Here is a 20551-nt window from a genome sequence, read left to right on the forward strand (position 1 = left end):
TATAGGTCTATAACAAACGGACTTAAAATGTGTGCAAAAGAAGCCAAAAAAACCACCTTTCTGAACTGTTGCTAGAGAACTATTGCTCAGAACCATTGCCCTTTAAAAGCAAAATTTAAAGAAAAGAGGAGTGGTTGAAGAATTTTGCACAGTACTGTCAAACAATATAGTGGTGACATATCCAGCAGCTCAGAATTAAAATCTGGTTGACATGAATGCAAACTGTAATTTGGGTGGTTGGTGGAAGAAAGCTGTGAGAAAGTAATTCCTGTTTGTAGCTTTGTTAATGCTAAATTTTGAATCTGTGTTCTCCTGAAGGTTAAAGGCCATTACTATCTCACGGTTGAAGCCTGGGATGGTGCAGAGAATCCACGGCGATCCAGATTAACACTTCGTGTCACCGTTCTGGATATAGACGACAACAGCCCAATATTCACCCAACAAACTTACAATGTCAATCTACCGGAGAACAGCCCAAAGGGCACTGTTATATTACAATTAAAGGTAAGTGTTTGTAAAGAGGAACAGGTGGTTTTGTAGCTTAGGCGTTTAGCGAATCAAACAAAAAGAAAAAAATCTGTAGTTCATTGGAACTTTTATATCTAAATTTTTGGTAAAGTGAAAAAGTTCTCCAGTGTAAATAAGGCTTTGTTGCAAACAAAAACTTACTGAAACTAGATCATGACAAATAAATCATCTCTGCTGATGCATTGGTTGGTTTTAGATTAGTACAGTTATATCTGAATCAGCAGATAAACAGTGCAGCAAAGAAAGATGGGGGTTTTTTTTGAGAAAACTACCTGCATTATAAAATGTAATTTCTTCAGCAGATAACTCTGGCATGTATTTTTTATCTGAAGAAGATCCAACTCAGTGTTGCTCACAAGTCTTTAAACAAATGAATGGATTCCTAAAGGAACTGTTCTATATTGCTTATGCTGTTTTTATGTGTGCGTTAATTGTTTGTACTGCCATTGATCTAACCAACGATAATTTCCCAGAACAATTGTTTTTTTCTGTTTGTTTTTAGTGTATTTCTGAGAGCAATCACACAGCTTATATGTTTATATGTTTCTTAATTAAAACATCACTTTTTCTTGTGTTCTCAATGTTAGCGTTATCATTTAAATCTCTATAGCACTGTAGAGGTTTAGAAGAACTTTTTTTTTTATCAAATCTTAGCATTCCTTAGCAAAGACACAAATTGCTGGTTTGCATTTATTTTATATACAGATCAAGCTAATATGTTTAATGTCCTTAATAATGTTCTTAATAAATCCCTTTATCTTAAAAATTCCTATTGATGTCAGTCTAATTTAATGTTATTTGTGCACAAATTATTGAAAATTATATTTATGCTGCATGCAGTGATAGAACATTGATAGTTTGATAACACTTGCAGACACGCTGCACACTGCAGCAGAATGTGAGATAAAGCTGCACAGCTACACTTTAAAATTATTACATAAGATATGGACCACCAGCTGTAATTTAAAGGTTACTACCACAGGCATTTCTGACAACAACACAACATAGATCTAATTAAACTGTTATAGTGTGTTACAAGCAGGTATATATGGATTCTTGTCCTACTGACAAGTATTAGAAATTCACATTGCAGTGATATTGCTTTCCTTTCCATGTTCTCTGTAGGCGACAGACGCTGACCTCAACTCCAACCTTACTTACCGAATCAGAACCGAAGGCTCGGACCAGGACATCACTCAGCTGTTCCACATCGACTCCAGAACAGGCGAGCTTTCAGTTCTCAAGGTTCTGGACTTCGAGGCTCTGTCTGAGTCAGAGCCCACATACACGTTCACTGTAGAGGCCCTGGACACAAAGGGAAACATGCCTCCTGGACTAGCCTCTGTTACAGTCAGAATAATGGTGAGTGCGTAGGTATGTGTCTACAAGCTAGTTTCTCTGTGTGGACATAAAGATGGGTAATATTTTCTACTCTTTTAGTAAAGTGTCTTTAGTTTGAAGAAAGGTAAACTGGCGTTATGATGTAGCAGGTATTGGAAGATCATTATGCTTTTTGGTGGGGGTTTAATAAATGAATAATGAATGAAAATGGAATATGGAAAAGGCAAGCAAAGCATTTTCAGTCAGGAAAATAAAAAAGACCAAAAAAGCATTTTAGAACCAGCGTGTGAAAATACAGTGTGGTCTACATTGTAAAATGGCAAGTACCAATTGGCGGATACAACTGCTAACTTGCCATCCAAGTGGCATCGGCAGCATTAGAATTGATTGTTGCAACATCTGTTTGGTGTAGAGTCCAAGCGGCAACCTTTTGGGCTGAAAAAAAGCACCAAAAACTGCATTTTTTTGAATGACCATTTGACACTCGCTCCAAAAGAGAACTTTATAGTAGCAGTCACCATAGCTGGTTTTCCCTTTTAAATCAAATATGTGGAGGAATTCTTTTTAAACCCATCTGTTTAAATCATGTTAAGTCTTACATGTATTGGAGCAAGGCTGCTTTGAGTGTTAGATGGTTGCCAGTTCCTACTAGTTCAAATAACTTGTCACGGTCCGGGGCAGCGGCCGTGTGGAGAGCGGAAGGAGGACTCAAAACGCAGCACTTACAGTGGGGCAAAAAAGTATTTAGTCAGCCACCGATTGTGCAAGTTCCCCCACCTACAATGATGACAGAGGTCAGTAATTTGCACCAGAGGTACACTTCAACTGTGAGAGACAGAATGTGAAAAAAAAATCCATGAATCCACATGGTAGGATTTGTAAAGAATTTATTCGTAAATTAGGGTGGAAAATAAGTATTTGGTCACCTCAAACAAGGAAAATCTCTGGCTCTCACAGACCTGTAACGTCTTCTGTAAGAAGCTTTTCTGTCCCCCACTCGTTACCTGTATGAATGGCACCTGTTTGAACTCATCATCTGTATAAAAGACACCTGTCCACAGCCTCAAACAGTCAGACTCCAAACTCCGCCATGGCCAAGACCAAAGAGCTTTCGAAGGACAGCAGGAAAAGTATTGTAGACCTGCACCAGACTGGGAAGAGTGAATCTACTATAGGCAAGCAGCTTGGTGTGAAAAAATCAACTGTGGGAGCAATCATCAGAAAATGGAAGACATACAAGGCCACTGATAATCTCCCTCGATCTGGGGCTCCACGCAAGATCTCATCCCGTGGGGTCAAAATGATCATGAGAACGGTGAGCAAAGATCCCAGAGCCACACGGGGGGACCTGGTGAATGACCTGCAGAGAGCTGGGACCAAAGTAACAAAGGTCACCATCAGTAACACACTACAACGGCAGGGAATCAAATCCCGCAGTGCCAGACGTGTTCCGCTGCTGAAGCCAGTGCATGTCCAGGCCCGTCTGAAGTTTGCCAGAGAGCACATGAATGATACAGCAGAGGATTGGGAGAATGTCATGTGGTCAGATGAAACCAAAGTAGAACTTTTTGGTATAAACTCAACTCGTCGTGTTTGGAGGAAGAAGAATACTGAGTTGCATCCCAAGAACACCATACCTACTGTGAAGCATGGGGGTGGAAACATCATGCTATGGGGCTGTTTTTCTGCCAAGGGGACAGGACGACTGATCCGTGTTAAGGACAGAATGAATGGGGCCATGTATCGTGAGATTTTGAGCCAAAACCTCCTTCCATCAGTGAGAACTTTGAAGATGAAACGAGGCTGGGTCTTCCAACATGACAATGATCCAAAACACACCGCCCGGGCAACAAAGGAGTGGCTCTGTAAGAAGCATTTGAAAGTCCTGGAGTGGCCTAGCCAGTCTCCAGACCTCAACCCCATAGAAAATCTGTGGCGGGAGTTGAAAGTCCGTGTTGCTCGGCGATAGCCCCAAAACATCACTGCTCTCGAGAAGATCTGCATGGAGGAATGGGCCAAAATACCAGCTACTGTGTGTGCAAACCTGGTAAAGACCTATAGTAAACGTTTGACCTCTGTTATTGCCAACAAAGGTTATGTTACAAAGTATTGAGTTGTATTTTTGTTATTGACCAAATACTTATTTTCCACCCTGATTTACGAATAAATTCTTTACAAATCCTACCATGTGGATTCATGGATTTTTTTTTCACATTCTGTCTCTCACAGTTGAAGTGTACCTCTGGTGCAAATTACTGACCTCTGTCATCATTTTAGGTGGGGGAACTTGCACAATCGGTGGCTGACTAAATACTTTTTTGCCCCACTGTATTCAGGTGTGAGGGTGATTTATTGATAATATCCAATATAAAGTGGGGATGGTAAAACAGAACTAAGAATGAACTAACTGGGAGAAACTACACAAAGAAATAGCAAACCTGAGCATGAAGGGAGAACAGCAGGGAGAGCACGCAGGGGATTACACCAGGTATGAACACAGACGACGCGACGAGGAGCAGAGGAAAACACACACTATAAGTACACAAAGAGACACTGGGAAATCACACACAGGTGGGAGACACAGCTGGACCTGATTAACCTGACGAGACAGGGGAACACTAACACCAGGGACCAATAGAGGGGTCACAAACCCAAAACCCAGTATCTAAAATCCCAAAACACAAACCATCCCAAAACAGCCCAAGAATGATAAAGAGAATAACAACAATAAGGAACACAAACACAAAGTCACTGAGTCATGGCCGCAGGACCATGACAGTACCCCCCCCCCCCCCCCCCCCCCCCCCCCCTCAAGGGCTGGCCCCTGACAGCCACAGAAACACACCACCAGACCCGGGCGGGCGGCAGGGGGCCCAGGACGGAGGGACCGGGCCATGACCAAAACGAAGACCCCAGAGTCCCAAACAAACGTTCACAAAACTCACAGCGGAGCAGAGTCCGAAGCACAGTTCAGGCGGCCGGCCACGAAGAAGGCCGCGGCGGCGCGTAAAGAGTTCGGGAGGCCGTCCACGAAGAAGGCCGTGACGGCGCACAAAAAGTTCAGGGGGCCGACCGTCCGGAAGGCAACGGCGGCCGCTCAGGCGAAGAGGGTCCGGGGGCCGGCCGTGCGGAAGGCAACGGCGGCCGCTCAGGCGATGGCGGTCCGGGGGCCGGCCGTGCGGAAGGCAACGGCGGCCGGTCAGGCGACGGCGCCCGGCCAGTAGCCTAGCCAGCGGTCTAGAAAACGGCCGTTTAGCTCCAGACCCAAACGAGGCTGGGCCAGGCGAGGCTGAAGGCACGGAAGCCGGGGCCGCAGCGGGCAAAGATGCTGAAGACGCTGCTGCAGGCGATGGTGCGGATGCTGAAGACGCTGCTGCAGGCAATGGTGCGGATGCTGAAGACGCTGCTGCAGGCGATGATGCAGACACGAAGGCTGGACCAGACGAAGATGCAGACACGAAGGCTGGACCAGACGAGGGTGAAGCCGGGCCGGGCGAGGCTGAAGCAGAAGCTGAAGCTGGGCCAGGCGAGGACGAAGCTGAAGCCGGGCCAGGCGAGGATGAAGCTGAAGCCGGACCAGGCGAGGATGAAGTTGGACCAGGCGAGGCTGAAGCCGGGCCAGGCGAGGATAAAGCCGGGCCAGGCGAGGATGAAGGCGAGGATGAAGCCGGGCCAGGCGTGGATGAAACCGGGCCAGGCGAGAATGAAGCCGGGCCAGGCGAGGATGAAGCTTCAGGCTGAGGCGTGGCAGTAGCAGGTGGTAGCGCTGCAGGTGATGGTACTGCAGGAGGCGGCGCTGCAGCCACAGGTGGAGAAGCAGCCACAGGTGGCTGGACGGGATCCTCGGGCCCCCCAGCAGGCGAAACAGGAGGCTGGACGGGCTCCTCGGGCCCCCCAGCAGGCGAAACAGGAGGCTGGACGGGCTCCTCGGGCCCCCCAGCGAAAACAGCCGCAGAACCAGTGGGCACCGGGGCCCCCGGCACACATGAAACATAACCAGTAGGCACGCGGGCCTCTGGCACACATGAAACAAAACCAGTAGGCACGCGGGCCTCTGGCACACATGAAACAAAACAAGTAGGCACGTGGGCCTCCGGCACACATAAGGAGGGCTGCAGCTGCGCAGAGCACTGACCCTGCTCAGGCAGTGACAGCCCGGTGCAGTTCACAGCTGGCATCTTGGCCTCCAGGGGTCCAGAGTAAGCTGAGGGCAGTAACCCAGCCTCTGGGGAAGCCCCGGAGTGAGCAATAGTCTCTAATGTTGCCAGCTTTTGAGGAACAAGTCCGTAGTGAAACAGTTTGTCTCCCTGCTCAGAAACAGCGGTGGAAAAGCAGTGTGAAGGTTGTGACTCAGCCATTAACTGAACTACGGGTTGCGGCGATGCTAGCAGTGGTGGTGGCTGAGTGGCTGACTGGAGCGGCGGCAGAACATGTAATTGTGCCCTTAGGGAGGCTAACGGTGGAGCTACAGACTGGGAAGCTTGTAGCTGGACACAGAACTGAGCCAGAGAATGGCAATAAAGTCCTGGCTCAGAAGGAGCGGCAGAGACACAGTCTGTCAGTTTTGCAGCGGGTTTGTACACGCCCACTTGGGAAGGATCCGTTACCACGAAGGTAGGTAAGCGATCCATACAGTCTCCCATCCCGCTCTGAATAGCCCCAGAAAACAGAGTCCCGGAATCTGGGGAAGCCAGAACATGTCGCTCGCTCACCGCCTCGGGCTGCTCGAAAGTAAAAGCAGACGGGGGATGAAGTCCGAGGTCCAAAAGGAGGAACTCCCGCTCCCACGAACAAAGCGAGCCCAGAAGCCATGGGAGACCGGTCACCAGACGCTGTAGCCGCCTCTCTATAGCGCGCTGGGACGTGCCACCCGGGTTTTCCAGCCACCGGTCGATGAGCTCCTGTGTGGCATCGATGAGATTTTCCCGTAGCTCCCTGGATGGGTTAAGCGCTGCTGGGTCCATGTTGTGTTCGCGTCGTACTGTCACGGTCCGGGGCAGCGGCCGTGTGGAGAGCGGAAGGAGGACTCAAAACGCAGCACTTATTCAGGTGTGAGGGTGATTTATTGATAATATCCAATATAAAGTGGGGATGGTAAAACAGAACTAAGGATGAACTAACTGGGAGAAACTACCCAAAGAAATAGCAAACCTGAGCATGAAGGGAGAACAGCAGGGAGAGCACGCAGGGGATTACACCAGGTATGAACACAGACGACGCGACGAGGAGCAGAGGAAAACACACACTATAAGTACACAAAGAGACACTGGGAAATCACACACAGGTGGGAGACACAGCTGGACCTGATTAACCTGACGAGACAGGGGAACACTAACACCAGGGACCAATAGAGGGAGCACAAACCCAAAACCCAGTATCTAAAATCCCAAAACACAAACCATCCCAAAACAGCCCAAGAATGATAAAGAGAATAACAACAATAAGGAACACAAACACAAAGTCACTGAGTCATGGCCGCAGGACCATGACATAACTAAAGTATTGGTGGCTTTTGGATCATTTTAAATGTAAATATCTAACAAATAATATGGTTTACTGTGTGATTAATTATTATACTAACAGACCTCCCAAGAAGTCTGTCCTCCAGTTTTGGTGAGTAAAATTTGGGTATTTTATTTTTATGCTCTTATTAGCAGGTATCTGTGTCTGTGCAATGCACCCATAAAGTCTATGGATGCGACTTGCTAATCACCTTTGCTAGTGTTAGCAGATAACTTAGCATTCCACCCTCTCGTCCAAATACAGTCCCTTCTGGCTCCAAAAAGCAACACAGTGATGCTCACAATCATACAAAAAAAAGGGTTCACAAACCAATTTGTGATGAAACAAGTGGTGCTGCCATATACCAGAAGAAGCACATGGTGGACTGCTGTGGGTGGATACACTCAATGTAAAACAGTATAAATATAGGCTCAAACATATTGTATTGCCCAAGGTTTTCACTCGTCTGCCATCACATGCATATAAACTTGAGTGACATCACATATTTTAATTCATAAGCTTTAATATAATGTTGGCACATCCTTTGCAACTATAATAGCATTAACTCTTCTGGGAAGGCTTTCCACATTGTTTAGGAATGTATTTATTTTTTACCATTCTTCCAAGGTATTTCCAAGGTTTGACACTGATGTTAGATGAGAAGGCCTGTGTCACAGTCTCTTCTGTAAATTATCCTAAAAGCGTTCTGTTGGGTTGAGGTTCCCAAACTGTTCCCACAAAGTTAGGACCATGAAGTTGTCCAAAATGCATGCATTTATTATTGAAGCATTGAGAGTTAATTTGACTGGAACTAAGGGCCCGAGCTTAACTCCTGAAAAACAAACCAACACCATAATGCCCCCTCCACCAAACTTTACACTTGGCACAGTGCAGTAAGACAAGTACCGCTCTCCTGGCAACCACTGAACCCAGGCACATTTGTCAGTTTGCCAGATGGAGAAGTGTGATTTTCTACGGTGTGATTTCTTGATTTTATACACCTTTGGCCATGGAAGTGAGTGGAACACCTGAATTGAATTATTTGAATGAATCGGTGAGGAAATATGCATAAGTGTGCTGAAGGTTTTACAATAACCTTTGATTAGACAAGGTCCAGGCCTATTAACCTCTTGCTAGTGATCATGATTGCATACTACTCTATGCAGAGGTATATAATGCTCAAGCCTACAGTGATCTGGAAACTGCTGGAAGCACCAGTGTGATCGTCCACAGTGAAACCAGTTTTAGATCACCATGGACAAACAAAGTGATGAATTAGAAAGAAGTCCCTATCCAGTCGTTAAGTGATGACGTGACGAATCCTACTTCCGGGCCTAAAGTAGTCTGCGTTTAATATGGCTTTTGTGTTAACATGTTTAATGTTTTGTATTTTCTTCTATTTAATCTCAAAAAGCTCCTAAAACAGTCAGTGATCACTGTTGACCTCCCTCGTCTTTTATTACCGCTAATCATTTATTTAAGCTCAGTTTTTAAAACCTTAGGATGTAACTACAGCCCAGCCCATGGAGCAGTATATGAATGACTAACCTCGTATTGTGGATGGATTATCTCAGTTGTTCTCCTGGCTGAAGTTTGGTCCTTTTACAGCATCCTGCCATGTGATTACATTTGTTCCTGACCACCAAGAACACTCACATTAACTTTTATTGAGTGGAAAAAAAGTTAGCTTGTTTATATTATGCTAACATAGCTGTGTCGCTAGCGGTCACGTAACACATCATTATATACCAGCTAGCCCAACTTCAGTAACCCTACAAACGTCACTGCTGTTTAGTTTTCTGTCCTTATTTATGTTGGAAGTGATAACAGAGCTGTACGTTTTAATTTGTTTCCAAAACCCCGCAGTCAGGACATGCTATATTGTATTTAGATAGAAGCTAGCGAGCTAACTCCCTGCTAACTTCTAACTCCGTTAAATGTCATAAATTCCGTTTTCATGGATGCCTGGATGTTAAACTCAATTGTTATACCTGGTAGAGCAGAACGCTGATCATTTTATTAAAGATGAAAGACTTTAGACAGTTTTTCAACTCTCAGTAATGCCATAGTGATCGTTTGATATATGGACCGAAGCAGCGGAGTTTAGGCCCAGACACGGCTAGTGACGTCAGACTTAATGACCGGATTACAAAACAGATGAAAACTTGGACATTTGGGTGTTCCAGCAGGACAGTGATCCCAAACACACTTCAGAACTGGTTTTGGATAAAGTAGGCGAACATGTAACTGGACACAAAGCTCCAACCTCAACCCTCTTGAAAATTTGTGGACTGTTCTTAAAAGCCATATCTGTGCCAGGAAACCAACCAATTTGAATGAATTATAACATGAAGAGTGATCAAGTATTTAGACAGAGTCATGCCAAAAGGTTGGTAGGGACATTTAACCAAACATTAGTAGGCATGTGCAAGCCTATATGTATACTTTTGACCCTGTGTGAATTAGAGAAAATCCAAAAATAAGTTCAAACTTGAGCACCCAGTTCTTGTCGTTGCTGATGTATAGTGTACAATCATTTCACCCAATGTTACATCTACTATGAAATTTCAGGAATTTGAGCAAAGTGTCAAAGAGCAAAACTGTACATTTGGTCTTCAACAGCACTGACTTCCTGCCTTTAGCCTTGACTATGTCAGTCTCTTATATACAGTATGTGGTAAAACCTTGTCTTTCATACATAGTTCACAGTATAGATGACTATACACAACAACAGATGTACATCCACTACATTCAAATTCATCTTAAACGTCTACATGCTAGTCTATTTGATTGCTTGACCTTGAACTTCTGTTCAGAGCATGGCTACTATTAGAGTAGTATATGCCAATATTTATAATCAAGGAAATGCATCAAAGCATCACAGCATCTTCATTTTACACAGCCAAAACAGCACATTGTCTTCCTGCTTTGTTTTTCTTTCCTGTAGTGCTGCTAGACACAGGATGGATCCTGTTGTCTCTGACACTCAATGACTATACCAGAGATTAGCATATGAATCTATGCAATCTATGGACTTTAGGTTCTGTTATCAGAAACTTTAAAATGACGGAGAAATAAGTGGACAGTTTCTGTGCTTTATACAACATTTAGTTTACATAGTGTGTTTTTGTTTTGTTTAGTTTTTTTGAGTTTGACAACTGTGAAAGAAATTTTTTAAAATCCATCATTTAACCAGCCAATGGAAAATTAAAAGCACAATTGTTTTGTGGTGTCCTCACTTTCACCCTTGCTGATGTTTTCCAGTACTGCTGACGCCTGCTGTGATTAAAGCCCCACAGGTTTTCATGAACACCCCATTTATTCTACTCACTACAGCATTTGTTCTATTCAGAGATAAATTAGAATCCAAGCCAAAGAAATAAAATAAACTCAGCATAAGCAATAGATTATATGCACTACTGTTCATATATATATATTCCTATGACAAAACTGCTACAGTAATTTGCTGTTATTAAAATTTTCAACATTTCAGGAACTTCAAGGAAACAAAAAGCATTTTGGTGCAGTGTATTTTAAAAATGCTAATGCCGTACCATCTCTGTGTTTGTGTTAAATCTCTCTCCAGGACATGAATGACTTTTCTCCAGTATTCAGCCAGTCAGTGTACCGAGGCATGGTTGCCCCTAATGCTGTCAAGGGAACCATCGTAACCACAGTGATGGCCAATGACTCTGACCCTGCGGTGAGCATTATCAGATGCAGCTATTCAATCAAACTGTTTCACAGCCTGCTCCTCAAATTGTGTACTGGAATGATGCAAGATAATGGTGCTTGTCTTCAGTCAGTGTGTGTGTAGGTGTGTTTTTAACACATTTTCACTTCTTTCTCTAGTGGAGTATTTATTTTTTTTTATACCTCAGTGTGTCACAAGGTGAAATCTCAAGAGAACATTTAATGCTGAGCATCCTTGTTATGTAGACTGCTTTATTCTGGTTGTTGTAAAACGAGGTTTAGCTGTTTTATGTGAGTCTGATTTATGTAACTGTAGGTTAATAAGGTGATAACATGCTCATACAGAATTCTCATAATCGGCAGTATGTGAGAATACCTCACGAGGCTTCATTGAATCATGCAGCGACACTGGGAAAATCACTTTTTTAAAAATATTAGAAAGAAAAATAAACCAGCTGATGCGTTTAATTCACAAAACAGGTGTTTATGAAAAAGCACTGGGAGTGCTTTTATTTTGCATTACTGCTCAAGATGCCATGAGCTTATTTTTCCTTCCTCCTTCTTCATGCAGGATCTTCTACACCAGCAATGTTCTCACATAAGCCTCTTTAAAGCACCGCTTTCCTTTCACTGTTTCGCATGCTGCTTCCTGTGTCAGCTGAATTGCTTCATACTTTAGATTTAAGCATGAGAAATTCTCTTGGGTCAAAAACAACATTATAAAGTCCAGGCTACATGCTATAAAGGACCTCCCCGGTGCTCAACAAAGGTACTAAATAGCACCTTGTTTGAGCGCTGGAGCCTATAATATTCATATATCTCTGTGTAATTTCCATTTATACCCTCCAGATCTAAAGTATCCCTCGAAAGTACAAATACTTTCAAGAATTTATCAGCATCGGGTTTTGCTGACTCACTCTGAGCTGTTGTGCAAGAAAGTGTTACATCAATGTAGACAGTTGCTGAAATACTGCTCGCAACAGCAGTGCTTCTGCAAAAGTGAACTCAGATTAGACCGTTTGATGGCTGGATTGAAAAATGGCTGTTTACATAATTAAAAATATCTATTTTGTCTGTCTGGAGTTTCTCTTTAACTTCCCCCGTTGCCCTTACTCTTTCAGCGTTTCAGTGTGAAAATATGACCTTAGCGGACTTGTCATTGTTGTTTTTTCGCTGGTGGATTTACAGCCTTAAGGGAGATAAAGTGAATAAAGTGTGTATGACAAGCAAGACATGTAGCAAGAACCTTTCGTCCCCTGAGAATAAACAGAGGGCAGATATACTGTATGACTTTTAGCCAAAGGACCAACTTTTGTTGCTGTAAATGTTGTTCCTTTCTGAAAATAAACTAGCAAAAGCACCAGTTTTATCACATTGTCAGCGCGTATTTTTAAAGTTCAAGGAAAGCTTTAAACGCAGAGGTCTAATTTGTTGGTGTGTTTATTTTTCCTCCTCAGAATGGCACAGCTCATTAAAGAATACGGAGTATTTTCTTAAAATATGTGGATATTACAATGTAAATGTATGTATTTCCTGACATTTTGTGTCAAATCAGTCATAGTAACTTATGGCTGCTCATTATCAGCAACAGTTAAGAGGTTAATTCACGACCATTTGAACCGCATTTATTTAAAGTAATGATATGTCTTATAACGCTCACAATTATTTCTATATAGAGACTTAACATTTGGATCCCTGCTAATTGCTTTAGATATTAAATACTGCAAAACTCATTACATAGCCATCACCACACTATTTAATTACAGTTCAGAAGATATTAGAAAGAAAGAAATGGTTTTCCAGAAACCATGCATGAGGCATTTCATCCTATAGTTTTTTGTTTAATCAACTTCAAGTTTTTTATTTTTTATTTTAATGTTTAAAATGGATATTATTCTGTTGTCATCATAGGGTACTCCAGCAGGTTTAGTACGTTATAAGGTGGACCAGGAGGCGTATCCATACTCAGCCAGTATATTTGGCGTAGAAGAACAGACCGGACGTGTGGTTACCAGAGTGAACCTGAACGAGGAGCCGAACATGAAGTTCAGCGTAAGTGTGCACAGACGTCTTTTTTAAAAATCAATTTTTCTTTCTTTTTTTTTTTGGTAAAACACAATGAAGATGACTCAACTTTGCACTTGAGTCATCTTCATTGTTTTATTTAAAATCGACTGTGGTGTATAGAGGCAAAACTACAAATATTGCATCTTCATCTTCAAATTATGGATGTAACTGTACTGAACTGCTGCTACATCAAACCCATCATTACAAGTCTTTTGCAGTATTTTTTGTTAAAACCCTGAAACCAGGTTTTACATTTGTGAAGTCACGGCCCACTCGGTCTTATTCAATAATGCCTATATTTCATTAAATGTAGCCATTGCGTAGTGAGTGTTTAATTGCATCATCTTACATAACAGCGGTTGTTATTTAGATAACATTTATCCTGGTGACCTTCTTTTGGCTTTATCGTCTGGATTCTGGTATTCAGTAGGTGGGGGCGTGGAACGACATCATACAAAATAAGTCAGAATGATTAGATTACTAATTCCAGATTTGATTTGCTTACATGTAATTCTTATGAACAGGGAACTCTGAACAATTCCCTATCCACTCTACAAAATATATTGCAGCAGCTTATTAGTTTCAAATCTACCTTCTCACCAGCTGTATTCCTCAATGGGCCTTGCTAATTTCATCTTTTCATTGGGCTTTAATTAACACAACAAGGATTCAGCATCCTCTGAAGATATCGCTCAAGGGACTAATTCTACCTTGTTTGCTCCAATAACTCAAACAAAATGAACTAGTCCAAAACTGAGTACAAGATTTGGCTTATGACTGAGATAAACCTTGTCTAATGTTCTCGTACACAGTAAAGACACAGTAAAGACGGTTTAAATGATGTGCAGCTAATTACTACCCAACTCGCTCGCCTAAAGACACCACAGCATTAAAAAAAATGAATTTGGTGGGCAATTCAGCGTGCGTAAGCAATTGTGCAAAGAAACCAATTGAAATCCTCAGTCGGAAGGAAAAAATAGTTGTGATGAGAATCAGCAAGCCACTTAACTATCACATGTCGCAAGTTCCCAACTGCTAAAGAGTTATTTATGCGTGTAGCTGTTTCCTATTTAAAACACTAGTTACTGTATGAATATAAAACAGGATGCATGAGCTGTAGCGTTCACCTGACTAAAGGAGATGAAGGAAACACAATATTTCAGTGTGTTGATATTTAAGGTTGGCCCTCATTAGGAATCCTTTGGGCCTGGTTAACAGCAGTTAGTCCCCCAATTAAATGAAGAATAAAAGCCGAGGCAGGAAAAGTCAAGCACAGCAGTGGGACACACACCCTCTCTGTTCTTCAAATCCCATCTGAATCATGTGCAGGAAGAGAAAAGTACAATTTATTCTGGTTTATTGCGGGGCTGTCACGCATTGGCTACATCCCATTTAGCGAGCGTAAATGAGAGCGGCGGCGGCATCAGACAGCCATCTCGCAGGGGCGTGGGTATCAATGGCGTGGTGATGTTCTGGCTTTGTCTATATTTGTTTGACAGCTGGTGGTGGTGGCATACGATCATGGTGAGCCTGTAATGAAGAATACAACTCTGGTAGAGATCACAGTCCTTCAGCCCTCTGTTATCCCTGTCTTCACCCGTGAAGAATACAGGTATGTGCACATACATACACATTACCATTGTTTAAATTAAACGTCAGCCTTTTTTTCTTACAATACAGTATGATGACATCAGGCTGGTAAATGGCGTCACTAGTATGTGACACCAATACCAAAACAATGGATTAGTATAGCTTTTGTCAGACTTGAGGACCGCAATGTTGCTTTTGTGCAGCCATTTCCCTTGTTGCCAGGTTTCAAAAAAAACATTTTTGTTTTGATTTTCATGAGAGCTGATCACATGAGTCATGACGTCTGTTCTCGTCACATTTTCGGATCGCATCACTGGGAATCCCAGACGAGTAGAAAAAAGTATCTGGTACCAGGTACTATCACCTAATGTAAAACTCTAAAAACCGAGTCGAGTCAAGCAGAGCCGACCCAAGTAAGTACTAGTGTTGTTTTTTTATTAGTGGAATTGTTGCAAAGCAATAATCGCAATATATTTACTCAATATGGCTGCATGTATTTTTTTTTAACTCAGCTTTGACCTTGAGTGCTAACAATGAAGGTTCAAAATCAGCTGCTTAGCCAACCTTTAGGTATTCATATTCCCCAAAGTCTAGCATTGAGCTCACTGCACCACCCCTCCTCTGCAGCTGAGCCACACCTCCACCACATCTACCATCACACAAAATTTGAAAATGATATCTTGAATACTGCGGACGCTAGACTACTAACAAAAACAGACAGATAGACAAACAAACAGAACCAATTACATACTCCCTCCCTCCAGGAAGAGAATTATTGCAAAGGTTGTATTCCTGTGGAGCAAGAGGCAGGCACACATCTCAGTTTCTCACAGTTAGCTGAATAAAAACATAAGAAATGCTGGATGGCACTCTGTTGTGCCTCCCAAGTAAGATGAACAATTTGTTTCTTGTTTGGCAAATTAATGAAGTGAATTAATTTAACGGGTGATTAGAATATAGGAAAGAAAAACTATAAGGTGGAGAACTGAATTAATTTTCCCTGACAGATTAAAATCCAAAGTGCTTAGTAAGGTTCAGCCACATTTCAGCATGGACCTCTATCCATCCATCCATCCATCCATCCATGAATGATATATTCCTGAAAAATAATATTGTAGAGCATCAGGAAGCTTTTCTGGTGACTGTTTTCTCAACTCAGATGTTCTGCCACATAATAACACAGAAGGTGCTAAATCTGAACAGCATGATTGATGTTTGCTGCTATAATTCAGTTTTGATTAGAAGTGAAGTGATGTGCTTCACTGTGCTGAAATTCTTCACAATAACTTGAACAAATTTGGCAAAATTTATCTTGCCAAAACAAATATGCATATCGGCATCAACATATAAAGGTGAGCTTTCCGCACTTGTATTTCTATGAATTCTGCAAAAGCTGCTTACACTCACCTGTTTTGCAACAACACTAAGCCACACACTATAATTAACTACCACAGAGCATGCCTGTTTCATCTTTGAGGAGCAGTGTTATGTGTTTGATAACAGTAATTTTGTCATCAGCTAAAGGACAAAACTCATCCACAAGAGTCTGTAAAAGAATCAACCTTACACCGTTTTTAAATTACATTGTGTCAAAATATTGACTCATATTCAAGTCATAAAGCAACAGTATGTAATTTTGTCTCAATAAAGTGTGTAATCCATCTCCTTTGATTATAGAGCTACATACTCTAACTGGCCACTTTATTAAGTGCACCTGTTTAACTGCTCATTAACACAACTATTTACTCAGCCAATCAAATGCAAGTTCATTGCATTTAAATGACCTCCACAGTCACCAGATGTCAATCCTGTGTAGAGCAGGAGTAGAGCACCTTTGGGATGCGGTGGAGCAGGTGGACATTCACATGATGAATATCCACAGACTGCGTGTTGATGTCAGTTCAGCATGGACCAAAATCTCTGAGGAATGTTTCCAACTTTGTTGAACGTATGCCACAAGGAATTAAGGTAGTCAGAGGTCCAACCCCTGTACCTGCAAGTTCTACCTAATAAAGTGTGAGTTTAAATGTCTCTGCACAGGAGATTTAAAAGAAGCAAAGAGTAAATATATTTTTTAAGACAGCAATTTTTCATTCACTCTGTCAAGCGAAACCCAAGAGAACCCGGCCGATCAATGCCCTTACCTCATCAGCAGACACAAATACACACTCATTCTCAAGTTGTCACCACAACTCTTTCAGTCGGTGCTCGTTTTGTGAGGTCATGGTGTCACCTCAGGTTTTCTTTTCCGCAATTGGCTGTGGTATTGTCCCATAATGTCTACCTATTATCCTTTTTTTTCCTCTATTTTGATCTGTCATTCTTTCTAACTATTCCTCATAAAAATTGTTCTCCGTTATCCTGGTTTTTATCAGCCCCGTTCTATGTCCCCTCATTGATGTTAGAGTGAATGAATTGCTCTCTTTCCATTTGCTCCTTTGTTATGCTGGCTGTCAGACACAATATCGAAGACATCAGACTGGAAAAGTGAAAATTGCAGGAGAAGATGCTTTTAAACATCATATTTTTCTAAGTGTTTCAAATATTTTCACGTCGCTGGACTTTCTGTTAACGCTTGGCAGTGCGAAGGAGAGTAATACTTCGTATTATTCTTTTATTCACTCTTGCAGATTTTCTTTTCATTTTAGTTTCTTCGTCTGCCTTCATCATATCTCAAAGCGATCCATATTTTTCTATGCAGAATATGTGTAGGCAGTTGCAGCGATACAACTCACTTTTCAAGTGGCTGACAATACCAGCTGTCTCTGACACCTCAATATTCAGCACTTGAAAAAAAAAATCAAACCTTTGATACTGATTTTGTAAAAGTATATCTATATTGACATTAAAACTCACTTCAAAGCCCTTATCTCTCTTTATTCAAACACCGGCTACCGCGAGTTTGCGGCTAAATGTTTCAGAACATTGTAATTGCAACATTAACGTGTCAAATCCAACACACGTCTTACTTGTACAGATCACATTTCAAGACGTCAAGGTTTGTCTTTCACGCAGAGTAAAGCTCTTGTCTATTTTTAGGGGAAAGGGTTGGAGGCAAGAGAGAGAGATGTCATATAATACTGCATTTATGAATATGTAACATAGCTTCCAGCTAAAAGAGCGTGCACGTGTCTGTGTGAGCGTGCACTTTTTAGTATTTTTCTGTATTTGTTAATCATCACACAGTTCACAGTATTTGCATGCATCCACACATTGTTGTTCGTGCACATTAAAGTCCCTTCTTGCGCGTCTGTCTTTGAATGTGTCTGTGCATGTTTACTATGTACAGTATTTCAATGTGTTTGTGTGTAAAAGACAGCATTGTGTGTGTGCGTGCGTGTGTGTTGTTGCAATTCCTTGTCGTATTCACACAGTGTACACTGTACCAGCTTTGAATTAATTATCCCAGCTTTATAGAATAAAAGCTTACCATTGTACCAGTGTGATTTTGAGAGCTAGCTAATGCAGCTTAATGATTTCGCATGGTTTCAGCAGACCAGCTTCCAGCCATGGCCGAGTCTGAATTAGTAATATTGATTCCTGTAATGAAAAAGAGAGTAGCGCTGTTAAAAGTGACTTGTTGAAATTTCCTCTTTTCCCCCCAACATGGAGTATTTGTTTGATTTGGTCCAGTTGTCTTTCATTTGAGACTTGTAGAAAACCCTGTGCATCAATTTACATTCTTATACTGTAGGGGATCATAAAATTTGACTTGTAGTATCAGTGCACTGAACATGCATTAAGGAGCTTTCAGTGAATTTCCTGTTTTTGGTGTGCAGTCCTGTTTAGGCTTAATAAATACAAGACAAAAAATATAAAAGAATCAGTTTAATGGCATCGGTTTATGTGACACAACATCCGAAAACAATGTTAAAGTCCAAAACTGTTATTTATGGTGTACTTGCTTCCTAAAATGTAAAAGTTCCATATTGATATGTAACTTGTCTATCTTTGTTTATTTTCTATCAGGGCTGTCAACGGTAACGCATTAACGTGATTAAAATCTTTTACGCAATTAACCCATCTGGAGCGCAGAATGACTCAAAATCCATGAAATGTCTCTGTCAACGCAATTTGCGCAATTTGTTCAAAGTTTGTCCATTCTGCGCTCCAGATGGGTTAAATGCATTCAGAAAACATGCAAATAGAGAAATATTCACCTGCATCATGTTTGTACATTATTAAACTGATAAAAACTTATAAAAACTCCACTAGCTTTATAAGTAACCATCAGCCAAAAGAGCATTATTAGTATCATCACTGAGGGGGGGCATTGCTGTTACCAACAATGTGGCTTTGCCGAGCAGTTTTCACATCATAGCCAAGTGATTTGCTGGACAAAGATCTGGTGCAAAATAGTGTGTTTATGCACCAGAAAATATTCCATAAATTACATTTTTGAGATGTTGTTTGAAGAGGTGTGCCACTTTAATTGATTTCACACAGCCTGACAAATTTCCTTTGGAGTTGGGGTTGTATTTGCAGACAACGAAGTTAAGACAACAAACACAGGAAATAGTGGAGTGTCCTCTTGTTCTTGATTCTGTCATTACTTGCTTGTTTATGTGCACAATTGAGATTTGTTTGTCTTTCTGTGTCTTTGCCCAGCTGTTCCTGTGCTGGGTCACATATGTGCAAAAAATGTATGGTAAAAATGCAGCTGTAAAAGCCTCGGTAATATATGTCTCAGTTCAGTTCTCAGCAAACTGCTTCAAGGGCCATGTAGGTTGGTTAAATCCATACTGGGTGAGCAATACGGGACTTGTAGCCCACAGTTTCACCCCCAGGAGTATGTATATGTATATGTGTACTGAAAAGGTCAGAACTTAAACCTTTTATACTCTCAATAAGCTAGAACCATAAATAACGCTGGGCTTCTCGTTTGGAACTGTTCAAAACAAATATTCAGAAGAGTTCAAAATGCTTACACATAATGCAGTTTTTCAGCATAGCTAACCAAAGATATGTAGTTTTCATTGAAATGATGTCTTCTTATTTAATAACATCAGAAACTAGAGTTGAATTTTCACTGTATTTTGAAAAAGTGAATTATGAAAAAAAATGAAAACAATGTCTTCATTGTTTTTCTGGATGACACAAGGTTTCTCTGAAGGGGTGTATTAAAAATACAGCTGCAGATCCACACTTGCTCGCAGTATATTAAGACCAAAAACAAGTAAAGCTTTGGCACTGTCTGCTGATTCTTCCTCCTTCATCTAATAAAACCTTTAATGAGCCAAAGAGGAAGTTTGTTAAATCGTTGTAGCCACTGAGTGTAGAATTGTGAGGAGAAATTCTCCCCTTCCCCTCTTTTTCTGGACGTAGTGCCAACCTTGCACCTGCAGAATTAGTATGCAGTCGGTATCATGTACACATGAATAGTTATCAGCACCCAGTGGCAATTATCAGCATGAGGCTAAGTGAACAGAAAGAAAATATTAGCTTTTCAAAGATTATTAAAAGCCCTCCACTCATCTGCTTGTATATGTGTGTGCAGTCATGTGTGTGTCCATGCACTCAATTGTGCATCTGTAGGTTCAGCCCCCCCACCCCCACCTCCATGCCATCTAAATGCCTCATAGCTCGCTTGCTAACGAATCCAATTAGAAAGTAGGGAGACACATCTGAGAGCTTAAATGCCTCTAAACATCAAAGCTTAGTTTTTAATTTTTAAAAAATTGATCAAAATGGCTGCATGTTGCTTTATCTTATACGGAAAAAATGTACTTTGAACCGACTTAAAAAATGACTCTAATTTATTACAGCTAAATGTGTTAGTTTTACTCAGACTATTCAAATTTGACTGAAAGTGTAAATTTGTATTTAAAAT

The 20551-nt window shown here is 41.6% G+C and overlaps 1 protein-coding gene across 1 annotated transcript in view; it reads left to right on the forward strand.

Annotated features, from left to right (window-relative positions):
- LOC308390715 (protocadherin-15-like) overlaps window positions 1-20551 on the forward strand; it is a 240722-nt gene that overhangs the window by 145949 nt on the left and 74222 nt on the right. Inside the window, exons 22-26 of the mRNA XM_080872975.1 lie at window positions 319-504; window positions 1654-1890; window positions 10958-11074; window positions 12976-13116; window positions 14631-14743. Of these exons, the coding sequence (XP_080729101.1) occupies window positions 319-504; window positions 1654-1890; window positions 10958-11074; window positions 12976-13116; window positions 14631-14743 (794 nt within the window). The remainder of the gene's footprint in view (window positions 1-318; window positions 505-1653; window positions 1891-10957; window positions 11075-12975; window positions 13117-14630; window positions 14744-20551) is intronic.

The sequence above is a fragment of the Rhamphochromis sp. 'chilingali' genome (assembly GCF_963969265.1).
Source record: "Rhamphochromis sp. 'chilingali' genome assembly, chromosome: 22".
In the NCBI taxonomy this organism is placed as follows: Eukaryota; Metazoa; Chordata; class Actinopteri; order Cichliformes; family Cichlidae; genus Rhamphochromis; species Rhamphochromis sp. 'chilingali'.